The sequence below is a fragment of the Balaenoptera musculus genome, chromosome 4 (genome assembly GCF_009873245.2).
Source record: "Balaenoptera musculus isolate JJ_BM4_2016_0621 chromosome 4, mBalMus1.pri.v3, whole genome shotgun sequence".
Taxonomy (NCBI): Eukaryota; Metazoa; Chordata; class Mammalia; order Artiodactyla; family Balaenopteridae; genus Balaenoptera; species Balaenoptera musculus.
The window spans coordinates 47,354,373-47,381,190 of NC_045788.1; the positions used below are offsets into that span (position 1 = coordinate 47,354,373).

At 37.1% G+C, this 26,818-nt stretch overlaps 1 protein-coding gene across 11 annotated transcripts in view; it reads right to left on the reverse strand.

Moving 5' to 3' along the window:
* MECOM (MDS1 and EVI1 complex locus) overlaps window positions 1-26,818 on the reverse strand; it is a 565,106-nt gene that overhangs the window by 46,655 nt on the left and 491,633 nt on the right. For 9 of the 11 annotated variants that reach the window (XM_036851220.1, XM_036851213.1, XM_036851211.1 and 6 more), the window contains one exon: window positions 11,742-11,876. In XM_036851220.1, coding sequence (XP_036707115.1) covers window positions 11,742-11,876 — 135 coding nt within the window. Of the gene's footprint in view, window positions 1-11,741; window positions 11,877-14,529; window positions 14,563-14,773; window positions 15,486-26,818 lie in introns of those variants that run through there. The other 2 variants (XM_036851215.1, XM_036851218.1) reach the window with 2 other exon arrangements.

Sequence of the window (26,818 nt, forward strand, 5' to 3'; positions counted from 1 at the left end):
TTTTTATTTTCATCAAAAGAACTAGCTTTCCTGTTTTATACACTGAAAACTAGCCCTCTGATGACAAATGGAAAGCTGTGACTCTCCTGCCAATTCATAAATCTTTTCCAGCTCCCACTTCACAAATCAAATTTTCTTAATGCGAGGCTTGCTGTGTCACATACACCCTGTGTAATGCTTAACAAAGAACAATCCCTTCTCTGAATTCCTTACTCTAGGGAGCCACACACATACTCAGAGAGTTGAATGTGTCTTGCGTTATCCAGGAGTGGCCTAGCGAAGGCGGGCAGGGGCACAATCACTCCCCTCGAGCACGTTCTCAAAAGTAGCACCTTCTCAACAAGGAGCTTTTAAGGTAATAGGCTGGAGGGACACAACATAGAGAATCATGACAACAAGATCTGTAGAGAACATAGTCAAAGGAGAGCATTTTGTTTTTTAAAAACTTAATCCCTCTTTTACCAATCAAAAGTGCCACTCACAGGTCCAGGACCTGCCTTCATGACCCAGACCCTGATCCCACTCTTTGAAAGCAGGCATTATGCCTTCAATTGATTCCTTTACCAGGGTTTGGGGGTGGTGCTTATTCCTCTTACTTTCTAGCAAAATGCTGATGAGAGGAAGGATTTAAGAAATCCATTAATAACTGACTAAAAAGCAGTGGGGCAAGTGTGGAAAAAACCCTGACCTATAATTTCCAAGAGCTGCCTACCTCTCCCCTGACCAGCGTGGTTACCCTAGGTAGGTCATTGCCCAATCTACTTGTCCAGGATTCCGGGTTTCTTCACTTATAAAAGCATTTAATTCTGATTTGTAACATACACAAACATCGAATCATTATGTTGTACACCTGAAACTAATATAATGTTATATGTCAATTATATCTCAATATAAAAAAGATTTAATCCTGAAAATATTTAAGGTGCCTTTTCTTTTTCACATAATATGTTCTTAGTTTTTAAATCTATTCTAGGATTATTTATTAAACAACGATTCCGTAACCGGATAGAGGTTATGAAAGAAAGAATAAAGTTATACAGTTAACTGGTGAAAATGAGAACAATTACATTCACACACACTCACACACACACACACACACAAATACCACCAAAAGCAACAATGACAACAACAAAACTAGGGGTTCAGTTCTGCTCAGTCTCGATGCAATGGGGAGAAAAATCACATAACACAAATTGGCACACCCTACCAAGAAATGGGAAGGATCTATTTTGAGAAGACATTGCTCTACCTGTGGTTTCTTACAGGACCACTTATTTCAAACTGAGAAAAGTTGAGTCATTTACCGTTTTATAAGATCAACAGAAATGTGCATAACTTTAATTATATTTATCTGTGTATCTCTTGAAAAGCAGAGGACGTTAAACATAAGTACGTGCCTCTTCACTCCAGTAGGTGGCTCTAAACTCCAATTGTTTATTTTTCTTTAAAAAGACCAGAGCACAAAACTGTGCTAAGTTCAAAAAATAACTCAATGAGGAGTATTTTCTGCTTAGTTTCTTTCCTGTCAAAATAAAATCAGTTTTTTCATGCAACAGTAATTTAACCACATGAAGTTGCTTTATAGAAAATAATGCCAAACATAAAATGTTGCCCTAATATAATATAACCTAAGATTCTTTATCTCTATCCTTAGATAAAATCCAGACTATCTTAGGAAAATTACTCCTTGTTATGTGCTGATTCTATAAAAACCAGAGAATTTACAGTTTGTATCTTATTAATCCTAACGTTCACATTTTCCCTTCTCCGGCAGTACACTGAGAGGAATAATTCTGCTCAAAAAGTTACCAGATTAAAAAAAAAAAGAAAAAAGTGTGCATTTGCTTTTTTCCCCCTAAACTTTCCAGTTAAATGCTTATTAGTGCCCTGTTTCATTCTAGAGTTCTATTTCCCCTTAGAAAACAATAGACTTCTCTCAACAGTTTGAATCACCTCTTCTTTTGGCATCTCTCAAAGGTTTAACTTATTAGCTTCCTTTCCAACAACATGTTGATATTTGAATTGTGACATATTAGAACTTTTCAGTGGCTTCTCGGAAACAGTGAGGTTAAAGAGACAATATCCCGAAAGACCGTAAAACAGTACAATTGTCTCTGTTGGGGAATGCTGCAGAGACACACATGCCAGATCATTGGAAGAAAGTATTATGATATCATTATTTCTTTTGAATAATGGAGTCCACTATTAATCATGTCTCTTTTAGTTCCATTTTAGATTTACTCAATCCAGTGTGAACAGTCCAAGAAACAAAAGAAAGTGATGGATACACTGTAATTACACATTAGAAAGATAATTCTCTTTGCGGGGACATAGATCACTACTGTAATTTCCCTTTAAGTGTCCAGATTGTCATGTGAAGAATACTGAGTGCATAAAAAATAAGACACGGAAGAGCGTTGATGTTGGCTTTATTTACTGGAGGTAAAAGGTGACATTCCAGGCCACGAAAGGCAAGGCAAAGCAGAGTGGGTTTTAACTTCAGGGTGTTCTTTTCGATTTTAAGTGAATTTTTATGCTGCTCATGAAACTGAGGTTTGAAAAGAACTGGCAAGAGCCCGAAGTAATGAGGGCAGATTCTGGGCATGCTTCCTCATATCGCAGTAAGAATGTGCCTTGAAGCCCCATCTACCGCCCTTAGAAATGCAGTGCTTTTTTCAAGGTGTTGTTACCACTTGCCATTTCATTATATCTCAACTCTTTGGATTTTACAGAGACTTAAGCAAAATTATGTCTTTGCTCTTATAATTACAATGGTCCCAAAGTGTAATTTGAATGCTTGAATCCAGAGATGTCTACATACAAAGTTGGTTTATGTTCTAGCAATAACAATACACCAGCAGGCGTTTGAGAAGTGAGAGAAGTAGTTTAAATGAAAACATAATGACAATTGGTTGCCTCAAAACAATTATGTGGGGGAAAGATGGAATGTAATGTTGGAGGAATCAAGCCTTTCAGAAAAAAAAGTTATCGCATCTATGCTTTTATGTTAGAAAATAGGTCTTTCAGCAAATAACAATATAATAAAGAATGGAAGTGATTTATGTAGCTTCTCCCACAGGTTTGTCTATTAAGTATGCTTGACCATGCTTATAAAAATGTAATCATAACATCTTTAAAATCAGTGTATTCTCAAAATTTCGGCTATATATTGCAGTCCTATGAATTACATGTCATCTGAGTTACGTACCCAAAGCAGAGACATGACTAATATAACCTCTCTGGGTTTTGTGTTAGATAAAAATGGAAGGGAATCAATTCCTCTGTTAAATTCCGTAAAAGAGTTAACAGGTCTCTTCCATCAGGGAGTTTTATGGCAAAAGTTATCTGGAACCAAAATAAAAATGTCCTGGATCTGGGATTTTGTGATGAATTCAACTCAAGTATTTAAAGAGGGGCTCAAAATCTCAAACACTTAGAAAAAGTTGGAATGGATACAAAAGGGCTGTTGATTTATTATTTTGCTGTGTGTCTCTCAGAATGCTCTACTAGAAGGGAGAACACAATCTCTCCCAATATAAGGTGAAAAATTAGAGGAATGGGGCCTTTTAGTATAAGAAAATAGGATTATATGAGAATTCCGTTTTTTAAAAGTCATGATAAATATTTTAAAACTGTGTTAACTCCTTTAGAGTTTTCTATTCGGTAGCTAATACCAAATTCCAGAAACACAACATGTTATGAACATGACCTAACTCTCCATATATCGGAAACTTTTGAAAGTGGAGGTGGTCTTTTCATTTTATCATAGAAAAAATTTAATTTTTCCAATATCTTGCTGGACTCTTTAATTTTTCCAGAAAGATTTATCTCTGTCCTTGTAAGTATGGATATTATATGTAAATCCCTGAATACTTTAATTTATAAGAATAAATATTATAGTAAATGGTTTAATAGATCTTTCTATATTCTTTTATTTTAAAATTTGCCAAAATATCACACTAGTGAAATTTCTTAATATTTTTTTAAAAATTCTGAAGCATTCAGATATTTGAAGATAAAACTAGAAATCCCTCAAATTGTTCACTTTTACTACTGGTGAAATTCACAATTTAAGGCATAAATATAATATTATGCATGTATATAGGAATTACTCTAAAAAATAATTATTATTCTTAATTTATTTTAATCAAACCTTGAAATGGTTCCAAATGTCAAAAGGATATCTGTTCAATTAATATTCATAAGGCTAAGCTAAAGGTAAAAGGCAGTGGTGATGTGGAGTTGATTTAGCAAATTTTAGACTGCCAAAATGTATATTTTCATACAACGTTATATATTAGTATATATGTGCTTGGATATATTATATATTTTATATGTGATTTATAAATGTGGCAAAGTATACATTTTAGGGACATTTTAAAATCTGCACAAGATATTAGTAATCTCATATTTTACATATTAATATAAATTAATATTTAATGGCATATGATTAATTCTATTATATATCATATAAGTTATATACAATTATATATTTTATAAATTGCATATTATATGTAATATATGTTATAGATAACTATTTATTATATATAGTTGGAACTGAAATTAATCACATTTTATTAAATATTCATTTTCTTTTGTTATTTAAGCCCAAGACGACAGCCACTAAAAGAGAGTATGGACAGTTTTAAGCATTCTGATAGCAAAGGCAATAGGCTATAAAAGACTTTCAGATTAATTCTGTTTTGTACTGTCACAGCCTGTGTTCAACCTATTCCTCCATCAAATTGATGATGCTACCATTTGTATTTATAAATGGCAATAATGTGGGTTCTTGTTTATTATCCTATAAAATAGAAAAATCTAGAATCTGTCAGATCAGACTTGCTTTCTAGTTTGCTATGCTTGGATCGATTCAAAGTATTATGCTTGTATTACTGAGACAGAAGAAAAATTCAGTGCACACAGAGAAAACAAGAAAGAAAGAAAACATCATTTACTTTTAAAAAGATGAATAAGGACTCATTGTTATGAATTCTCATTTATTTTTCCTGGTCAAGCACTGGAAGTTTTATTTATGCTTAATAGACTGCATTTGGCATGTCTGAAAATGGCAGAAGTGTGAATTATGAGTGACCTTCAACCTATTCAGGAAGTTGTAATAATTGAAATAATAGAGAAATGTACTCCCTGCAAAATCTGTACCGAGAGACAACTTTTTCAGACTATTGCCGTCTTTTCACTTCGAAGTAGACAGTTGATTTCTTCCCTCCCACCTCCGAACAATCAGCCTGAATGCTTTATTTTCTATAGCTTCATTCAATTTACCAGTCCGAAGACGAGGAAAAGCTGAATGGAACTTTAATGTTTAGAGTGTGGATAGAAGGGGAGATAAGTGACCATTTGCATGTCTGAACAAAGTCAATATTTGATATGAGCACATCTGCCAGTCTTGGTGCTGCAGAGGTAACATCAAGTCCACAGAGACAACGTGTGCATATGTGCTGGCTTTAGGAGACTTGCTCTGGACCCCTGATCCTTCCATAGCAACATGGGAAACCCCTACTCAGGAGGGCAGGAGTGACAAGTTTTTAACCTCTGAAAGAAGGACCGTATTACACATTCTAATCCTGATTAGTAAGAGATAACTAAAAGTGTCTTCAGCAGACAGAGATTGATGACAGAATGTAAAGATATTTGTCCAACAGAATGGAAGCATTATCGTGGCCAAACTTTGCTAAAGCAAACCATCCTTAGTTTCCTTAGTTCCTCCAAAGACATAGTATCCCGAATTTGTCTTTAAGGTAACAGTCTAAACACTATAAGATATCAACTGAGAAATGTCAGGTACTGTCTTGCTGTATCTGCTTCCAAAACAAAATTATATGTATCCACTGGCTATTTTCAGAACAAAAATATTAATGAAGGAGAAGTTCTGCCCCACACATCTTTATCTCTTCATTAAGAACATGAAGAGAAAGCCAAGTGTAATTTATTGGATGAAACAAAACAGAAAGGACTGACTGTTGACTCTAGTTTGCAAGAACAGGGCAAGTGATAAAGATACACATTATTATACCTGGAGCCTACAGTGTACCCAGCCTGGAAGCCTTGCAAGTTGTCCTGTTAAATAACCTCTAAGGATTTCTCTACAGACCCCACAAGAAATATTCATTAGCCACCTGTCTTTAATGTGGCCATTTTGTCTGACTCTATGAAAATTGATCATTCTGAACAGTTTCAGAATGCTTGGAAAGTGAGGAAGCTAAAGATCCTCTTTGGGTTTTTTACTAGGCTGGAGGTGTTTCTTGTGTTCTTGACCAACATGTTTTCCTCCTTGATGACTGGTTTGTAATGAATTCTGACAACTATCTTCTTGGTACCATTCCAGAAATAGCTGGAGTCTGGTATGGTTGTGATGCTTTTAGATCTTCCTGAATGAAAAGTGTTGTGTACATGCAAATATTAATTACTTAGAATGTGCAGATCATCTTTTTTCAATTTATGTGGTTTGTGGATCTTGGTAAAAATTCCTAGTCTGCGTAGTGCTATGGCAGGGTTGTGTGCTGGGCATAATTACATGAGGGAAACTTTTTTGTGGGGAGGGGATGCTATTTGTTTTATCATGTAAATATCAAATGACAGACTATGTCTGAGACAGCTTCATCTTCGGGTGAAGGAAGTAACTTATCAGCCAGACAGCATCCCCCCAAAGTCAGCTTAGGCACCGTTCACAAAGCCAGTCTCTGGGTATTGCCAGCTGGCATTCATCTTAAAACAGCAGAGCATAACTTTGGTATAAAAGTGGAACTTGACTTAAAAGCAAAGCAAAGAAAATGGCCAAAGCCAATAATAATTTTAACATCAAAAGAGGTCATAGAAAATGTGGACAGAAATCCTTGTAAAGGAAGAGCAAATTAACAAATTACCTGACAGTTGACGCAAACATGTTTAAAAAGTAGAGAAAGGCTAAGATACTACATTTTGCTTTTTTGCACAAATTGCATTAATTGAATGATGTAGGCATACATTTTTTTTCCAGTAAAAAGCCAAAGAAAATAACTTGATAACTGAGTCCATAATAAGCCTGCAATAATAATACTGTTATAGTGTCACAGCAGCCTGATAGCACTGCTGACGTGGACCCAGGGAGAGGGAAAGTAGGTGTGCCAGTTCAGCCATGATGGTCCTGGAAGCAGTTAAAACTTTATAAGGTAAAGCACAAACGAGAACAATGCCTGATCCAACTGAAAACACTGTAGAATCTTGCCGCTGTTCCTCAACGACAAGGGAGCTGGCAGAATCCCCTACGTGAATTCTGACCTTGTATTCTCTGAAGGGCACTCCTTCTTCTAGATCTTATTTCTTCAAAATATACATCAGGTATTAGATAATCTCTTATCGACACATTTTGTTTTCTTCAGAGGGAACAGCAGACTTCTCTTAGTCTACTTACTAAATACCAGCTGTCAAGGGCCTGTTTAAAAATGAAAGGACTTATCACCTTGTGTAAATGACAAGATTAATAACGTCTTGGGTTTCTGAGAACTTTATTCCACTTGTAGACCATGTTAGGGCAGGCCAAGAGCTTGAATGAAATTGCGTTCCTTTCTGCGATGCACACCTATAAAATGTTACCCCAAATCACATGCCCAGATCTTTCTCATTATCATGAGTGGAAAGGTAGGTCTTGTGTAAGTCGAAAAAGTTCACTTACACGAATTGGGCCATAGTGACCTGTCTGATTACAACCAAAATGGTTTCACCATGAAGAAGTATTAGAGAAAAACTTGTGTCCAGAGAGCTATTTCATAAGTACACTAAACTTGTGAACATATCCTAGATAAGCACTGGCCTGATTTGAGGTACCTAGGGGGTCTGTGGGCCCACTTGCCTTTGATCTAGGTGAAGGGTATAGCAATGTGGAGGTCTGAGGAAACTCATCAAAGGATGGAGGGAAAGGCAGGAGCAGGGTGAGAACAAATCTAATGCAACATGCTCCATCGACCCATCAAAATGGATGTAAAAGTAAGATATCTACAAGACAACAAAGAAAGGGACATCAAAATATCCAGATTTAAAAAAAAACACTCAGTAAATCATCCAGGTGTTTGGCCTACTTGACATTAAACGCATGGGTGCTTCCAGATGTAATGAAACCTCTGAATAATTAATAAACCATTTTCATGCTGCCTCTACATATTTGGTCTTCTTGAGGACCTATTCTGGAAAGAACTTTCATTATCCAATTCTCTGCTTTTGCTCCTGCCCTGATCTACCTCCCAGTGCCAGTTCTGGATCCTCAACCAGCGATAATTCAGACCATTAAAATGCAAAGATATTGAAGCATTGTCTGTCTCAGTAAAAATTTTCAGCTAAAGGCTGTGCCACAGCAGTATAGCTATGTAACACTATACAAAAACTTTAAGCAATAAGGGAAAAAATAATTAGGACTTCAAGGATAAAGAGCCTTGGGTGTTTTTAGTGGATCTACTATTTTATGACTGGAGTGTGACTTAATTTACTAGTGTCTTTGGTGCGGCCTTCTTTTACAAAGATAAATTACTGTAGTTAATACAATATTTTCAGGGGGGAATAAGGATATCAGTCAGAAGCTGCGGCTGCTTAGAAATTTTGGTTTAGCAAGTATGCCAGTGTTTTCAGAATATCTATCTCCAAAAACATCACTGCAATAATTTTGAAAACATGAAATGAAAAAGACATCTAAAAACAATAAACTCGAGTCTTCTAGGCAGCATTGTCAAGAAAAAAGCTGCCACAAAGCTCACTCTGGCCTGAAAAAAAGAAATCTGCAATAAAATAACTTGCAGAAATCTATTGGAAGATTTAAACTCTGAAAAATCCCCTCAAATAAAATGCTTGTAGAGAGGTATTAGGAAAATGTTCATGGAATAACCTTTGTCTTTATGATACAAAACAGATTGCACGCTTTATCAACTTTACCTGAAAATCAAAACCTAGGCTGTTTCTAAGTACCTCATCACCCCAAACAAATCAAATATAAGTTTTATCCAAGACAACGTGTTTTGACTGTCCCACTATTATCAAACTGTATTATCACCTTTAGCAGACACATTAATTCTCTTTTATAGAACTCCTTCACATCATTATAAAACTGATCCAAATTGACTAAACTTGATCTTGAATATTAGAATTTTAAAAAATACATATCTTTGCAAAAGTAAACTATAATTTATACCCTCCTTTTCGTTTTAGGTCATCTTTTCCCTTCTTTGTTGGATGCCCTAATTATTACAATGACTAGCTTGCAGTTGAAAGATTCCCCTGAAATTCTTCATTTTTAAAGCCCAGGACTTATTTAAAATTCATTTTATAAACTTGAGCTCTATCTAAGAATCAGAACAAAGAGGAACACTTTTTACAGTTTTTTGTCGCGTGCTTAATTTGCTTTTGTGTGTGCAGGTGAGTTGATGTTGTTAATGTTTAATAATTACTCCTGATCCAGGGTGTCTCTTTATATCTGGATATTAAATAATATCTCACACAGTGGGAGCGTTCATTATGAGATGAGTTGTGCTTATTCACCATTTGGCAGCTCCTATTCCTCACGGAAAACAGAGTGAAAAAATAGACCTAGAGAATCTCTCTAGTCAGCTCTTTTATCATGGCACCTAGTCCAACATTCACATTTCAAAGCTGCCTGGAATTGCTAGTCTTAATTGGCTTTTAGAAAAGATGCATACACTATTTTGATGTCTGCTCTCGTTTGGCTTGTCAACTGGGTTAAGTGTGATTGTATGCATATATGTCTATCACACAAATCTGACTTTTACCTCTGACTTTCCTCTCGTTGTTTATGGGTGAACTTACTTGACCATAGAATGTCAATTTCACAACTATGTTATTTGATCTGTACTCTCTTACCATCTTAGATTTCTGCCAGCATAATACATAAGTTTAAAATGAGAACTTACAGAAATAATAGTGTATGTCTAATATTAGCCTTTTATGGTTTTCCTGATTAACTATTTTCCCTGATTCTTCAGTTAAAATATGTAAACGTGCTCTTCATTAAGATACAAAACCATCATATTTTCTTTCGAAAGCAATGCATTTTACAATGTGTACCTCAAAAGTAACCATGTGAAAATTATAAATGCCTACTCTAATAAGCGATCTAATTCATACTTAGGAACAGCAAAATAGTTTCCTTTTTAAATGAGATCACAATTCCCAAGGACAAGAGTATATTTATTAAAAAATATTAGACCCATAACTATTAAATGAAAAAATGTATTGGCCACAAGTCTCATTCTTCAACCATCTTTTCACTGATCCTACAACAGTTTTATCTGTCTAAGGAAATAGCTCCTGTTGTCAGTAAATATGGATCGCAAATAATTATTATGATATAATTACATTATTTCATCTTACAGCTGCCTTTTGAGGTCTTCCAGTTCCTTTTTTAGGAGGCATCACACGCACAATTCACTCATTTACAACACCTATGTAATTCCCACACCTACATATAGTCAGTGCTCAGAAATGTTTGTTGTTGATGGTGACAGTAACTCATATGACGGACTTGGGATATTTTCTGCTTACGATCAATAGCTAATTTAATAATGTTTTCCTTTGTCAATAATGTCTCTTGTTTTCTTACAGCAAAGGGAAGAAACCAATTGGTTGGTTTATTATTTTTGATATATGTTGAAGATTTTAAAATGATTCCCATTTAAACCTAATTTTATAATTTACTACCTCTTACACAGTTTAGTCAGTAAAAATTATCTAGTAGCTGGTAAAACGCCAAAGAATAATCTCATAACAATGATTGAAACAGAGTCTTAGACCATATGACGCTAGCATTACTTACCAGCTTTCAAATGGAAACATCTAATTTAAACTTTTCTTTTTCTTGGTGGTGATTTTCATAGTAGATTTGCCAAGCAACCATTTTAATATGGTCTTTGAAACATATTTGATTTACATAACCATCGGTTTAAAAGAAATAAACGATGATAATATAACTATATTCTAACTCAACGATGTTTATAAAACAAAAATTAGCAGGTTGAAGTTCTTGTTGCTTTAAGTATTGTCATACTAAGTTACAAGATTCATAACCTCACTTTATTGAGTGCAAAATATGTTTCTTGATATTTTCATGATCTTGTTTCATAGTTATTGTTATTAAAGTTAACCTCACTGCATGAGCCTCCATAAAGCAATTTCCAGCAGTGATACTTTTAAACATTTCACATAAACAACAACAAAAAATGTTATTTGATTAATCTAAAAGTGTTTCTCATTTATAATTAGGCAAATCAAATGCATAATCAGACAAGTTCACACGTAGATCATACATATATCTCTACCTATTATTTAAAATAAAATCTATATAATATTTCAAGTGTATCACTTCCAATTTCTGCATAAATTCAATGTTCTTGATTAGTTCAGTACTTTCTATGAATGTCTCCTTATTATGATGGCAAAGTAAAAAAAAGGTAAAGAATAGCTACTAATAAGTAGTATTCAGTTTTTAAATCATTCAGTCATTCCCAGAGAACTAGAGCATTTATGAAGTTTACTAGCACAAAATTTACTAGCAAAAAACTACCCAAAAAAGAAGTACTGAAAATGACTTTATTCTGCATCTTATATTTGGGCATTACCTTTCACCATATCGACAAACAGGCCACAAGGGTCTACTGAAGCTCACTGTTATTTTTATTCTTCAGGCTTCACTGATACTTTTAGTGCTCTCCAAGAAAGACAAGAAAATCTTTACAACATACCTGATCATTTATCTGGCATGCAACGAGGTTGTGCTGATCATAACAGCCAGCGAACCTGATGTACTTGAGCCAGCTTCCTACATCTGGTTGACTAGCATCTATGCAGAACTTCACATTGCAAAACTCATCTAAGATCTAGAAGGAAGAAGACGAGAACAATCAATTTCCATTATCAGTTCATTCATTAGAATGGTTAATTGCTTGAAAATATTTTATTCAAATGTATGTTTCCTCCTTTGAATCCTTAAGAGAAAAAAAGTCAGACAACATGCATATTAATAAAGAAGGAATAATAATAAGTTATCTTAGAAGTGCCAATGTACTGCCTTTAAAGGAACAAAGCAATTGTAAATTATTACAAAAACTGATTAATTGGTTTTAAGAATGCTCGATTCCTTGTTATGAATGAATGAGTGCTATTGCCTTAATTTTATCCAATGTGATTTTTAAGAAAAATAATATTGAACAGCATATATTAACATAATATTTCTAAACGATACAAGTCAATATTTTAGGTTCAGATAATCTTCCCTTGTAAGTGTATACTTTCACATATTTTGCACTTTAAATTAATGCAATTTAAAAACTTTAATCTAAATATTGTCAAATTCCTTTTCAGTTTGCATTGCACTACCACGAAACAAATCACACCCGTAATTGAAGAAGATAATAAGATTTGTCTCACTGATGCTTCCGACCAAACTAAAGAAAAACAAATGAAAATAAATAATTGGTAAACAGTTGCGCAAAATATGTCAACCTAAAGTTTTAGGTAACACATGCCAATGCATATTTCAACTTTATGTTCGTAAGTAAAATACCAAAACTGGCTTGTGAACAAGTAAAAAATATGTAAGAATATTGACATAAATTGCCATCATTATATATGGTTGTGTATGTTAGTGTTGTTATTTTTCATGAGATTTTATGTTTGGCCTATGCTAAATATTAATCACTACTCAGGATACCTATTAAACAAAAATTAAGATGGGAAGTGTCCATTTTTAAGGTCTTGTCTACTTAAACGAGGCTATTCAGATTCAATAGTAGCACTAATGTTTTAAACATCAATATTAAAAGCTGCAGAGTTGTTGACCTGATGGTAAATAACTAGAAAGTCTGGTAATGTTACTGTCAATCAGTTAGCGCAAACTTGAGGAAGTTTCCTATCAAAGACTAAACAATCTAGTCTAGAACATTAATTGATGAATTAAATAACCTCCTCCCCACCCCCCCAGAACTCTGCTGTATCTATACCTATAAAAGTTAAAACTAAACACTCGGGTGCATAGACCAAAGCAATTTTGCACAGAATTCAGGTAATCACCCAGTTGCAGATTCAAGTCATTAACTCACCACAAACTTCAAGAAGAAGCCCAGTACTCAGAGGGCTCTAGTCAAGAGGCATTATGAATAAGCCTTTGGCCATCAGGCAATTAAAGGGCAATAAGTAGTCCGACAATTTTTAAAAGAAAAATTGAAACATAAGATAGGAATAATAATTGCCACACACACACACACACACACACACAAATCAAGTCTTTTTCAAGGAGGCCTCTTCGCACCACCAACAACAGAAAGCCTATATTAAATACCCTCTCTAGTGAGAAGAACAGATTTTAACAATTCCTCATTTATAAAATTACAAACTTTAAGTTGTTTTCTTCAACTTTCAATGCTGAGCAGCTTAGATGGCAACTTGAGATTTCCCCCCTCCTCACATGTCTGGAAGGTGCATAAACAATAACAGCAATACACACTTTAAAACAGTAAAAGGTTGGGATTGTTGCTTTGTTTTTTGGTTTATTTGATTTCTGGTTAATATTTGTTGTTTGTTTTCTTGACTAGCCCCCCTGCCCCCCCAAAAAAGGTAGTTCTACTGACACACTAGAGAAATATTTAATGAAGGAAACAGGGTGAAGGCAGTGAAATGCAACACCAATTCCATTTCATATTTGCAGAAAGACGTGGGAAACTTGTTAATTTCAAAAAGTCAAAAATCATTTATCCCCTTAGCTTTCTAGCATTCCCTTTTTGCAAGGGCAGGGTAAGTACTGCATATACTGCACATAAAAATTCTAGGTGTAATTTTACTCCGTGTTAACATTATTGCCATTGCCACTGTCAACAGTGAAATTAATTTAAAAACAGGTTCATTTCCAAAGAATGTCTTTTTACATACATGTAATGTGATTATTCAAATATTTCACCAACGTATTAACTTTCTTACTCTCCGTATTCTTGCCCCAAGACAAAAGCTTAACTTTCTCCAGAAACCTTCCCCCCCCCCAGGTGAATTATTCGCTTCTGATTTGTTAATACAACTGCATTTGTCTCCCAAATGTCTTAATCGTCTCGGAAATCTCGAATAAAATAAAGTAACAACACATCTTCCGTCATTTCATCGAACACACTCCTGTGTTTTTAAAAGCTGTCAAGTTCCAAAGATAGCTTAAAAAAAAAATTCCCTTTAGGTGGACTTTAGAGAAAGGCCCTTTCAAAAATCCAACAGCGAAAGGAAAAAAAAAAAAAATCCCCACAATCTAGCCAAAGGGTCCGAATGTGACTTTCTCGCGAAGCAGCACACGATGTTGGACAGCAAAGCTGTTACTTGGCAAGGTGGAACTCGGCCGAAAGCGGCTCCAAAGTCGCGTGGCCGGTGCCAGGAATTCAGATTTTGGCAGCCCCACCTTCTGAGTCCCTGATACCGACGGACAGACCCACGGAGGGAGGGGAAGGAGGAGAAGAGCGCGAGGAAAGGAGGCCGACAGCCGGCAGAGAGACCCACCGAAGGCCGGACGACCCACCCCGGAGACGCGTCCAGACCGCACCGTTGCACAGGAGGAACAAGGAAATCGCCAGTCCCGGCAACGTAGATAAGCACAGGGCTCCGCGAGACTGCGGGCAAGTAGGAAAAGAAGGCTGGGGCGGCGGGGGGCGCCCCGGAGAAGGGGTGCCAAGGCAGGAAACTGTCCCAAGAAACAAACTATGCACATCGCCAGGACTTCTTTTTTTAAAGTGAGTTGTCTTACCTTAAGATTTCTATGGCCTCAACTCAGCAATAAAAGGCAATCACAGAAGAATTAAAACAAACAAAATAAAATAATCAGCAGCCCCCAGGTTTCCTGCACGAAAATCCTTTCATACGATCCCGAGCCACATTTCGAGATGTTTAAAAAAAAAAAAAGCCTCGCGTCTCGATTTCCGAATGGTGTCTGATAACTTTGTCCGTCTCTAGGATCTGCTCGCCAGGACCACGCGTTTCAGATTTATTGTCCGCCAACAGTGTATTTTTAAGACCAGAAATGAAGTCTCCTCTCGTCTGGGTGACCCGAGTTTGGTGTGTTTTGGCTTTTTTCCCCCTTCCTAAATGAGTTCCGAGCTATTCCTTCTGGTTCACATCACCTCCCTCTTTTCTCACTTTCTCTTGCTCTTATCAGCCCGATGTGTAATGAAAGTTATCTGAAACCCACTAAAACTTCTTCCACTTCTCTCTCCCAGTTCCGAGGTGGGGGGGGGGGGTGGGGGTGGGGGGGGAGATACAGGCAGGAGGAGGAGAGTTTGAAAAGGTGGGGGGCCTGGGGAGGCGAGGGGAGCTCTAGTCCCCTTTCTGATCCTCCGCTGCGCCTTCCCCGGTCCTAGACCCTCACGGGATCGTCCCCTTTCGCAACTCCTAGCTCAGCCGCCGGGTTTCTATTTCATGAACTGTCTCTTTAAAGAGGATCTGCTCGGCCATCCAGAAAGAACCCGGGGCGAGGGAGAAAGGGAGCTATCTCCCGCCGCCCAGAGTGATCGGAAGCCAGACAGGCTCCTCTTTCAGTAAATTTTTAAAGTGACAGCAGCCTCCTCTGGCGAGAGAGGTCACAAAAAGGTCGCCAAGACTCAGTCCTATAGGGACAGACTGATTACGGATGCACCATCCCCCTTAAACATGTAGATTTCTCTGGGTAAACAACCAATGGGGAGATCTCTCCAGGCATGATTTCTTTCCCCAGGGAAATATCCTCTGTTTCGGTGTCCTGAAAGCACAAGTGTAAGTGTGTGTGTGTATGTGTGTGTGTGTGTTGGGGGATGGGAGTAATGGGGTGGAGAAGGGCTTTCGGGGTGTGAGGGTGTGTGCACGAGGCTGGGGGTGAGGCGCTGGAGGGGGTGAGGTGGAGGTTTAGGGTGAAGAGACGCTGGCTCACGCTAACCATAATTACTTTAGAAATTCTCCGAAAACAGTAGCCTAAAAAGTTGAAAAGGACATTTCCAGTTTTCTGTTAAGTATTTATTATTCTTATTGAAATTCGTACTCTGATTTTTCCCTCCATTATCATAGTTAGGTCAGCAGAAGAGCATGCTACTTTTTAAATCATATTTTTCTTAGAAGAAGGAATTAAAAAATCTGAAACATTATTTGCATATAACCTGCCCAAATAGCGTATTAGGAGCTTAGAGAGGTTGACGATTGTCTGGTGAGTTTTTGCTATATTCTCTGATACATTAACTAAAACATCATGAATGCCCCAAAGTGGAATTGATAACTCAGATTATTTTTTAACTTTTAACATCATAAGTGTTGTTTTGGGGGAATCAGTACTATATGGTGATTAATAATTTTCTAATATATATGGTCAGCTTTTATCAACACATTCCAGAAACAACATTGGAAGAAAGAATATAGGGAATGCGTGGCAAAATAAAAGTGTCTACGGATTTACTCCAGCCAAGCTTGGAAATTTTAGTAAAATCCATCGGTTAAATGGAAATAAACGCTTTTTTATCACAAAACTCCATTCATAAAAACAAATGGACAAAATCCAACTTCTCAGCTCAACAATGGAAAGTTAAGCAAAGTAAGCGAGTCAAGGGACACTTGAGGGGGAGGGGTAGAGAGAGACGGGATGGAAAGCGCGTTTATGTTAAACTTCATCTGCAAACGGAGACGGTACAAGTCCCTTTTTGTTTTCTCCAAGTGCAAATAGACGTGTAAATCTAGTAGATCTGTATTTCCCCAAAATGCTGATTTAAAAACAAAAATAGCAACAAAAGGGAGGGATGGGGGGGAGAAAATGACAAGAGGTGGTGACTAATTCGTTTTGGTGGCCTGTTATCTGTGACATTGAACTGTTATTTCAGATAATGGCCATTGTTTGCGGGAAAATCGCACAGCAATGGTAGGTAGGACAGGAAAAATCCTTTGTAAATAACCTAAAACCCGGTCAGATATTCCCATAGAGTTCGGCGCTTGAGAACCTTTAAGAACTCCGGACTTGCTGCTGCCATTGATTTCCTGCCCTTCCTCAACTTGCCCATTGTAGGAGCTCCCCCGACACTTTTTTTTTTTTTTTTAATTTAGCCATAAATTAGACCGGCTCGAGCTATGAGCTGTTCTATTTTCTTCCTGTCAGGATGAGGGATTTGTTTTATGATGCATTGTGTGTTAAATACAAGTAATCTGGGGAACCGATTGCTTCAGACAGTGCGGCCTGATCAGGGGGTCTGAGAGCTCAACGCCCCAATCCCCCGCCCTAGTCTCTGGCCCCCACCTCCTTGCCCTTTACAAAGCTGCTCTGAAAAGGAGGAAACGTCGGTGGATAAACAAAAGTTCGTATGGAATCAGTGGCAGGTCCTGGCTAAATTAGGATTCGTGGAAAGGGCCTCGGAGTTTTTTCCCTTATATTGGGTTCGGGTGGGGGAGGCGGGGCGACTTTCAAGGTCTGGGCACTTGCAGGTGCGTCAGGAGGCCGGTAGATGGCGTTGCGCCCCGAATTAAGTAGCGGCGCTGGCGGCTCCAGCCACCCAGGTGAACCCGTTGCCGCCCGCCGGGTGCCGGCAGCCGAGCTCTGCCCTCCGCCTCCCGCGCGATCCTGCGCCTTCCGGAGCCTCAAGCCCGGATGGGTGCACCCTGCAGTCCAGACCCGCAGACACGGACCTGAGCTAAGGCTATTGCTACGCATGAAATTCTCTTCCTCAGATAGAGCCAAAAGAGTTAACACTTTCTAAGTCCTTGGAAGATTCATCTAGAGAGATAGGGGATTATTTAGCTTTATCATTATTATTTTATTAATATCATCCTCCTCAGTCTGGTTCTCCACTGAATAACTTGTGAGAAAGACTAAAGGACCTCGGCAAACATCAGATCTCAGTATTTCTTCTCTCTCTCTCCTCTCCCTCTCGTTCCCCCACCCCCGCCCCTCCCCTCTTGATAACTTCACGGAAAGGCAATCACCTCGCTTTTTCCTGACGACACAACTTGAAGTTTAAAAATGGGGTCCTGAAATCCCAGAGTAGCTAGAAGGGCCTTGATTCTCAAGAAAGGAGCCTCTGGCTATTTCAATAATAACCCTTTAGGACAAGACCCTGACCTGCCTCCCCTGATCAAAAGTGACACGGAAGAGGAGCCGGAGGGCTGGAGGAAAAGGTTCTTGCATGGGGGCTTGCTTTGCTCCCCGGTTAACTGGCTCAACATCAGGAGGTTTCTAAAACAATAAACAAATACAAGGAGACAAATACCACCACCAATTCCCTTTATTCCTTGGGATTTCTGGTGAAATCTGTTTACAGTAGTTCCCAGTTACAAATTAGTCTGCAAAAGCTGCTGTCTGCTCAGCAGTAATCAGTAACATGCGTGTTCTGCAGTGTTTAGCGCTGCCCTTGAAATGGGCTATTAAAAATAATGGTTTTACTATAATCTCAAACCAGCTTTAATTTGCAAACATGTATCAGCACAGATGATCTAAGTATTAAGGGAACGGAATAGGAGAACATACAACAACAAATGTACAGTTTAAAAGCAGAATATAGAGTGATTTGGTGGCGATGTTTTTTAAAAAGAATCATACTTTAAAAACATTTTTCCGGAAGGAATGATCGTTTTTTCTGCCCTGTTCTGTTAATTGTTGTTTACCAGGAAAAAGGCATTGGAAAATATGAGGTTTGAGTGTGACTTGATAGATTTTTCTGGGAGCTGTAAAGATCCCCCTTTGGCTGATGGCAGGGCTGGGGTGGGAGAGGTTAATGTGTTTTCTTCCTGGTCTGAAAAGGGCATAAACCCTCCTCAGGCCCCTTCCTTCCTCCCCCATCTGCGTGGATTGCAGAATCTTTAAAAGGCTCAAAGATTTCCAATAAGGCCACTGGCTTTGCCTTCATTGTGTAACTGTTTATTTAAAATAAGTCAATATACTAGTTAAAGCAGTAAGAAGTTAGTACTCCAGTATTCAAGTGATTCCCACAAGACTGTAAGCTGATGCCTCTTTTAAGCCTTAAACTTCATGGTTGTCCCAGAAGTAAAAGTTCTGCTAATGGAGACCCTATGGGCATGGTACATTCCAGCACATCATTAAAGGAAAGAAAAGCAGTCCAGCCAAAGCCAGATGAAATGACTGCACTGTCCACTTTTAATAGGCTTCCTGTGGACAAACAACCCTGTAACACTCTACAGAGGACAATATTTAAAAACAAGACAACTTGCTGGCAGTTTTCAATACCATAAAGTTAATAAAGTATGTTCCCATTCACCCTGACATTATGTTTTTAGTTTATAGAGGAAGGCACTTTATAACCTCAGCCTAAGTAGAGTTCCCTTAATTCTGTAGATTTGGGTTTCTTGAGGATGCTAAATATACACTGAGCTCCAAGCCTGACATTTTTGTTTTAACGCTGTGTTTGTTTTGGTTTTTTTTTTTTTTGGTTTTTTGGTGGGGTTTTTTTGTTCGTTTGTTTGTTTTGTTTTTTGTAGTTTTTCAAGAACATACAAGTGCATTTTTACATTTCTCAAGTTCAGTTTCATTCATGGAGATCCTGTTAAATCCTGTTGCATACAGCTCACGTCAAGAAGCATGAAATAATCTGAGAAATTGACATTTGGCTGAACAATAACTGCTTGCTAATTAAATTAGCTTCATGTATGGATATTGATGTGTGTTTAAAAAGAAAATCAATGCCTCCTTTTCCACATCAGAATCGGATTTTGTAAAATCTTACCTAACTTAACTGATACAAAGCTAAGAAAAAAATATAAGTACGTCTTAGGACTCAAGAGATTTCCCACTGATTCGCATATAAATATTTCTCCCAATACAGAAACACCAATTTGTCTCTCCTCTTTCCTTCCCTCCAAATTCTTGACCACCTACAATTTCTTCTCTCAAATCTTTTTACTTAATAGGTAAGCCTTGGAATGAAGAATCACGTTTAGGCAAGATAAACTAGATTGGGAAGCCATGGAATCAAAGGTAATATTTTGTTTAATTTTAATTTATATGTTTTAATCAGGGGAGTCTTCCACAAGCTTGGCTCCCTAAACTTAAAGACAAATCCTGTCATGTTGGGTAGGTAGACCCAGCAAAAAAAACGGTCACGCACAATAAGAGTTTACAAATAAAAAGCGCTCTGAATGTCCGGTCACCAACATATATTATTACCACTGCTCAGGAGAGATATTTCTGGTCTCTTTTGATGGACTTTGTCTTTTTTTTTTTTTTTTTTTAACTCTATGGGGGTGGGGGGACTGTTAAAAAAAAAAAAAGAGGAAATTAAAGGTAAAAAAAAAATGTAAATAAAAAATTTCCCTTGGTCTGGAAATGGGCCCGACTGAAAGCATGTTAATCTCCACCTCAGTAATTTGGTTCTCCAGGAGAAGACAGAAGCCCTGCTGCTGTGCCCTGCACTTCATAAATCACATCTTTATGTGGACAAGGTCAGGGCACCTAACAGCTCAGACATGGGCCTTCCCAGTGGCTCGAGGATTCAGGCATGTTTACTCTCCCGCCCGGCTCTCCGAGGAGTAGTCCAGCACGCTTCTAATTACTTTTGATTATTTTCATTTGCTGAGGTCAGTCTGGCTTGCCAGGACTGCTGGAGGGTTGATTTCCTACAAATCTCGATGTCTTTGTAGGACAGCCCTGTGTGCGTTCAGAATTAGCACCCCATTATTGTCCCTCCAGCATGGGATCCCTCCTAACAGATACTGTGATAGAAAAGTTTCCCTAGTGAATCATTACCTACTTCCCTTTTTATTAATTAACTACACAAACATAATCACCTATCTGATCTTTTTTAAAAAATGCAGATGACTCTCTTAACAGATGAGTATTTTATAGTATATTTGCCCAGAATAAACGTGATCCTTTTGTTTTGTTTTTTTTTTTGCTTCGACTTTAAATATATTTAGTAATATAGCAGCTCTTTGGAAACTAAGATGAAATACTTTGCTGAGACAACAGCCCTAGTGAATAAATTATTATACTCAAAGATTTATTTCCAAAACTCCAATTAAGGCTGCCATATTTAAAATATTTTTTGTTGGGCTATTTTGATGTATTTCAGTCCTAAGCCATTATGCTGAGTGGTTATTTTGTGGCTAAAGCACAACAACAACAACAAATTTATACCAAGTTTAAATGAATACACTGTGATAAAATAAAAACTTTAATAAAATATGTTGTAGTAAAATTTGGTAGAGAAAAAGGGTCAAAATATCATTATTTTTCTCTTTCTTATCCCTCGGAATTATAGATGTTTAATACAATGATGCATATGCCTTAAAAGATACATTCAAGAAAAAAATGATGAGGAAATAAATATCCACAAAACTGAGATAAATATTCATAAAAAAACACATAACACATCAACCTGGTTGTTCAGAGAATAAGCATTTTCAGATCACTGAACAAAAATTACTATAATCTTTTTTATTTTATAAAAGATAACTTGGATCTTGATTATAAGTTGTCCCAAAAAGCCAAATCTCTCATTCTTCCTAACTTTAGATCAAAGAATTAAGGTCCTAAATTAAGGCTTTAGGAATTAACCTCAACTGCTAGGAATTAATTTTTTTATTATTTTATCAATTTAAATTAAGTCAATTTTTCAAGACAGCATTTAGCACATTATGTAATAAATCCACAGTCAGTTTCTTTCCTGAGGCTTTAGGAACACCATTTCAGAATGCTTTTAGACTTGTAATCTTGTGGAAGAAGTGAGTTGGAAGACCTTTCTCTGCTCCCATCTCTTCTCCTACCTGTTTGCCTTTGGATAAGTCACTTAACCTTTGAGTCGCTTTCTATGAAACTTTCACAATATCAGCCTAATAGGAGTGTTGGGAAAATAAATTGGGTAATATGAGTGTGAACTGCTCTGAGTTCGTGGGAACAGGTCAAAACACTAAGTTTCAGAGTTTTTGTGTTTGTGTAATGGGTTAGACTAGACTTACATACACACACAATGAGGAAGATAGTCTGGTTTGTACTTTAGGGAACAGCAAAGTATAAGTATTTTTCTATCCTCTTTCTTCCATTCCAGTGTCAGTTGCCCTCATCCTTACCCTGACCTATGGAAGAGAAGAATTTTAAGAAAAATGTTTTTTTTCTCTCAAGCTGTGCTATCCCCAAAGATGTCCGTCTTTGCCTGGCTTGCAGCTGAGTTTGCTCTGTCCCACCCACTGTGTTCTCTGCCAATCAGTAAGCAGGAGAATTCTGAGACAGAGGTGAAATACCACTGAGATCCAAGAGCCCTAAAAACTGGGGTAGGAGGCCATGTACACACACACACACATCCAGACTAGTTTTCGGTCAATATTCGTTATCAAGGTCCAGAAATGTATTCTCTGCAACGTCGTCTGGTGGACTTTAAGTGCCAGTAGTGTAGGAATTGGGTTTCTCTCATTTGCCTCTATTGCCCAGATCCTAACATAACGTCAGACATGGAATAGGTATTCAGTAGGGGTTTGTTGAAAAAAATGTATTGGGTCCTTCCTTGATTTTCAGTCCTATGTAGTTTGGATACTTAGCTTGGATGCTTGTTACCTCTAGTCTGAATTATCGCAATGACTTCCTATTCTGACCACCACTCACCCACCCACTAGTTTATGCTCAACACTGTTAATCTTCCCAAGCATCAGCTGTTACTCACTCCCCTGGTCAAAATTCTTCAATGGGTTCCAGTTTCCTAACAATTCAGTATAAACTCATTGTATTTTTTGAAAATGAAATGAGGTAATGTATGTAAATTACTTAGAATCATGCATGACACCTAGCATATGGTCAATGAAAAAATAGCTATTATTATTATTGGTATTGCTAATATAATTATAATTTTAATCATTATTGTTCCTCAGCCTATAATTTATTTTGCCTTCATTATCTTGGATGAAATCTTATCTATCCTTCAAAGCCACCTCTTTTTCTATGACCACTGATTCCCTAACTACCAGGTTTGACCTTTTCACCTTTTATCCCAAATCATCTCCTGGTTGATAGTCAGTTCTACCTTACGTTACAGTTGTATCTGTAATGCTCTTCAGTATGCATTATTAAAATTGTCAGTGGTCCTCCTTAAAGGGTTGCTGTAAAATTCTTAAGGATGGAATCAAGTTTGATTCATATTCACATCTTGAATAGCATCTTTTCAGAATAGGCTAAACTACCTTTGAACTGCGCTGCAAGAATCAATTAATTATGGCCAACTGTATCAGGAATTGTTATATTTAATATCTAAGGAAACTGGACTATTTACCACTGTTCCCCCATGGGAATCAATTGATGCACTGGTAATTCTCTTTTAGGGAATCTAGAGATAGAAATTTCTACCACTGCTGCTTCCCAGGAGTAGCACTTTATTGCTCCCCCAATGCACCCATACTTGTTGTGTTTCTATACCAACTATCTGAGTTGGCCCTTTACCTGGATACCAACCCTGGACAATATCTGGGATGCCTCCCTTTTCTTTATCCCCAGTGAGCAGTCATTGGCTATTACGTTGTTTCTTTAGGGCCCTCACCTTCCCACTAGCACTGGCCTGATGCAGGCCCTTGTCATTTTAGGCCTGAATTCTGTGGCGTCTTTACACGAGAAATTAGTCTTTCTGAGTAACAGAGTTATGACAATGTTTTGCTTTACTTGAAAACAAAAGCTAAAAAAGAAAAACCACACTAATAAAAACCCTAATTGTTCCTAATTTGCCAGAAAATAAAGCTCCTAATTCAAAATGCAATCTTCTCTATAAGTGGAGGTCAAATTTATCTTTCCAGGCCCATGGTCTGATTCTTCCCTCTAAACAAATCTTAAGTTCTGGTTAACTAGGGAGATGAGTAGACGCTCTTGGCCCTTTAACTGTGTTCACGCAGGCCCTTTGCTTTCCTTATCTCTGATACTCAGAGCATTCAGGAGATGAAACAGAAGCTCAAGGAGGAGAAGTCAGAGTTCTATTTATCAAGCTCATACACAGCCCTCCAGGCTCCTTTCCTTGAAATTCTTACAGTGCTCATTATTAAAAACATTCACTTGTCAGTCATCATATTTAGGGTCATTTGGGATATTTCTGTCATCTGCTGATCTACCTATAAGTTGTTTGATGGCAAGAAATGCACTTTACACCAGCATTTTCTCATCAGTGACTTGTTACCAGGTATTCTCTGAAAACGTGTTCCGTGGTCAAATGAGGTAAAGATAGTTCCATCTTGGAGCTTCACAATAAACATCAATGTGGTAAATGCTCTAAGACTCTAGAAGTCTAAGAAGTCCTTCGGTGAAGAAACCTATTTTGGCTTGTTTAATAGAGCATCAATAAAGATAGTTAAACATGTATGAAAGCCCCTTTCCCCTTCCACTGAACACCTAAGGGGAACAATTTTGGAAGTAAAGCTTTTTATTATGTTGCATCTGTTTCAGCAAAGCTGATACTAGTAAAAATTGCGAAGTATTCCCTAAATATTTTTCTATTAATTGACTGTTTTCACTCTTGACCAAAAATGTTACTAAAAAATAGTGATGGATAAAAAGAGACAAAATCAAGCCTCAATTTTTCATTCAGCTTGAAAGCATTCGGAAGGTCTATCAAACTCACAAAGAAAGGAGGTTATCAGTAAACTCTCTCCAACTGATCCTTTGCCTGTGAACTGTTGTCATTTTACTTGAGTATCTGGTATGAGAACCTTCCAAAGAAATGTGTATAATTTCCTTTCAACATCAACCCACACCTTCCTATCCTCTTCCATTATAAGCCCTTCTAAAGCACAGATTTTACCATGGGCATATTTACACACAATGTTTTATATTATTTAGGCTCTCCTTAATAAGATTTGGCATTATCTAGATATATATTTCCCCAGGAGAAAGAAAAGCAGTCATTTAATCTTAGTCTACCAAAGCCTGAATTAAACATTTAAGAATTAAACTGGCCTTTTCTCCAGTTTTTGATATTGGATTCCTGTGTTGTGCCTGCCAATGGCTGTCTAACTGCTAAACTAAGTGGACATTAAATCAGATGGCATACAAAATTACAGGAATTTGATCTTTATATAAACCACAAACCTTGATGAACTAACATTGTTCCAGATGAATTAACTCATCATCCTGCGGAACAGAACATTTTGCAGGAGCAACCACACAATCTCCTCTGTAAAATGCACTAATGGCTGTGATTAATTTGTGATCTATTGAAAGTGCTCATTGCTAACTAAAGAAGCCTGTGCTAAACAAAGGGGGAGGGATGGTGAGGCAGTCCTGGCCCAGAATTACTGCCCTATTTCAACATTCTGATGGTGGGTGCTAGTTATGATGTCCCAGTTGCAGAATTATCAAAAACCAATCAATATGCTAAGTTCTGACCAGTGATGTAGTGAGATATCACTCTTCCCTATATTGGAAATCCTAAAATTCCATTTTATTATGTCAATGACTATAACTAGATACTTTAAAAATAAAAAACTCTGTAGAGCCAGAAAAGTGTGAGGCTTATAATCCATTTCATGTGTGTCATATCTTTTGATACATATCAAATAGTAAAATGTCAAAATATTCCAGTAGTGGTTAAAGTACCCAATAAAATCTCAGTATCATTATGAAAACATGGACATGATTTCAGGTGTGGCTTTAAAAATATATTTCTGTTAATTTTGTTGAGTCACTCCTTCAACTTCAAATAAAATCCTAATATAGCCTGTCTATAAACTCTGGAATTAAGTACCGGTCAATTTCCAAGATGCAGATTCTCAAAGTATTTGTGTTTTGGTATGTAGTTCTTGACTGGAAAACAAATCTAGGCTTGCTAATGCAGTGCCTACAACTAGAAAGGAGAATGCCAGAAGGGACATAAATACTTAAAAAGAAAAGAAGAAACACACTTTGATTCACACATAATTTCTCTCCCCATGTGATCTGGACTATCAATTTACAAATAAACCATGGAACCCAGTCATGAGATGGAGAAAGTCAAAATTATAAGCCTAGGATGGTAAGATCGAAATGGCTATAGATTTTAAATTTTAAACTCATGCTTTTGTGTAATATTACATTGTATCTAATACAGTTTTATATTCTTCCCTAGCACTCTTCCAAGAGCTAGCAAAGTTCATATGTCCTCAAAAAAAAAAGAAGTTGGATGAATCAAATTTAAATGATTCACTAAGTCCTTTAGCATGTTCATTTGTATTGATTCTGTGGTTTTTGTTGTCTCTGCAGAAATTATCATAATAAATGTTTATCATTTCCTATACATATCTCTTTGGTAACCAATGCTGAAATATTTCAAGAAAGTCATTAAAAGTCTTTATAAAATATATTTTGCTACATTTCAATCTTGGAAAGCCCAGTGGTGTTGTAACATAACATATATATACATTCAAGTTACTAATGTTCAACTATTGTGAACAGATAGAAAGAGGGAGATGGAGATGGAGAAGAGAGAGAGAGAGAGAGAGAGAACAAGAACGAGAATGAGAATGAATGATCCTTTATCCAGAAAAGAGCATCAGATGGAGAAAGAATCATCTGTTCCCTCAGTAGGAATCAGTGTTTAAATGCGTTTTGTATTGAGTATCTTGTTGCATTGAGTGTGACTCTTAGGTTTAGAGATATGTATTTTTCACACCATGCAGCATCTGAATGCAAATACACCACTTTCTCCAATGCTCAACCAAAGCCAAGGTGATCTATGTCCATACTGGATGGTTTAAGGGCTGAGCAAGGGAAATTTTGATTACACTTGATTTTCAATTACTGGTTCACTGCAGAATCTAAGCCCTCAGTAAAATGCAAATTTGCTGAATTTGATTTAGACTTTGAAAAGTATTCCATAGCAGTGATGAGATAAAT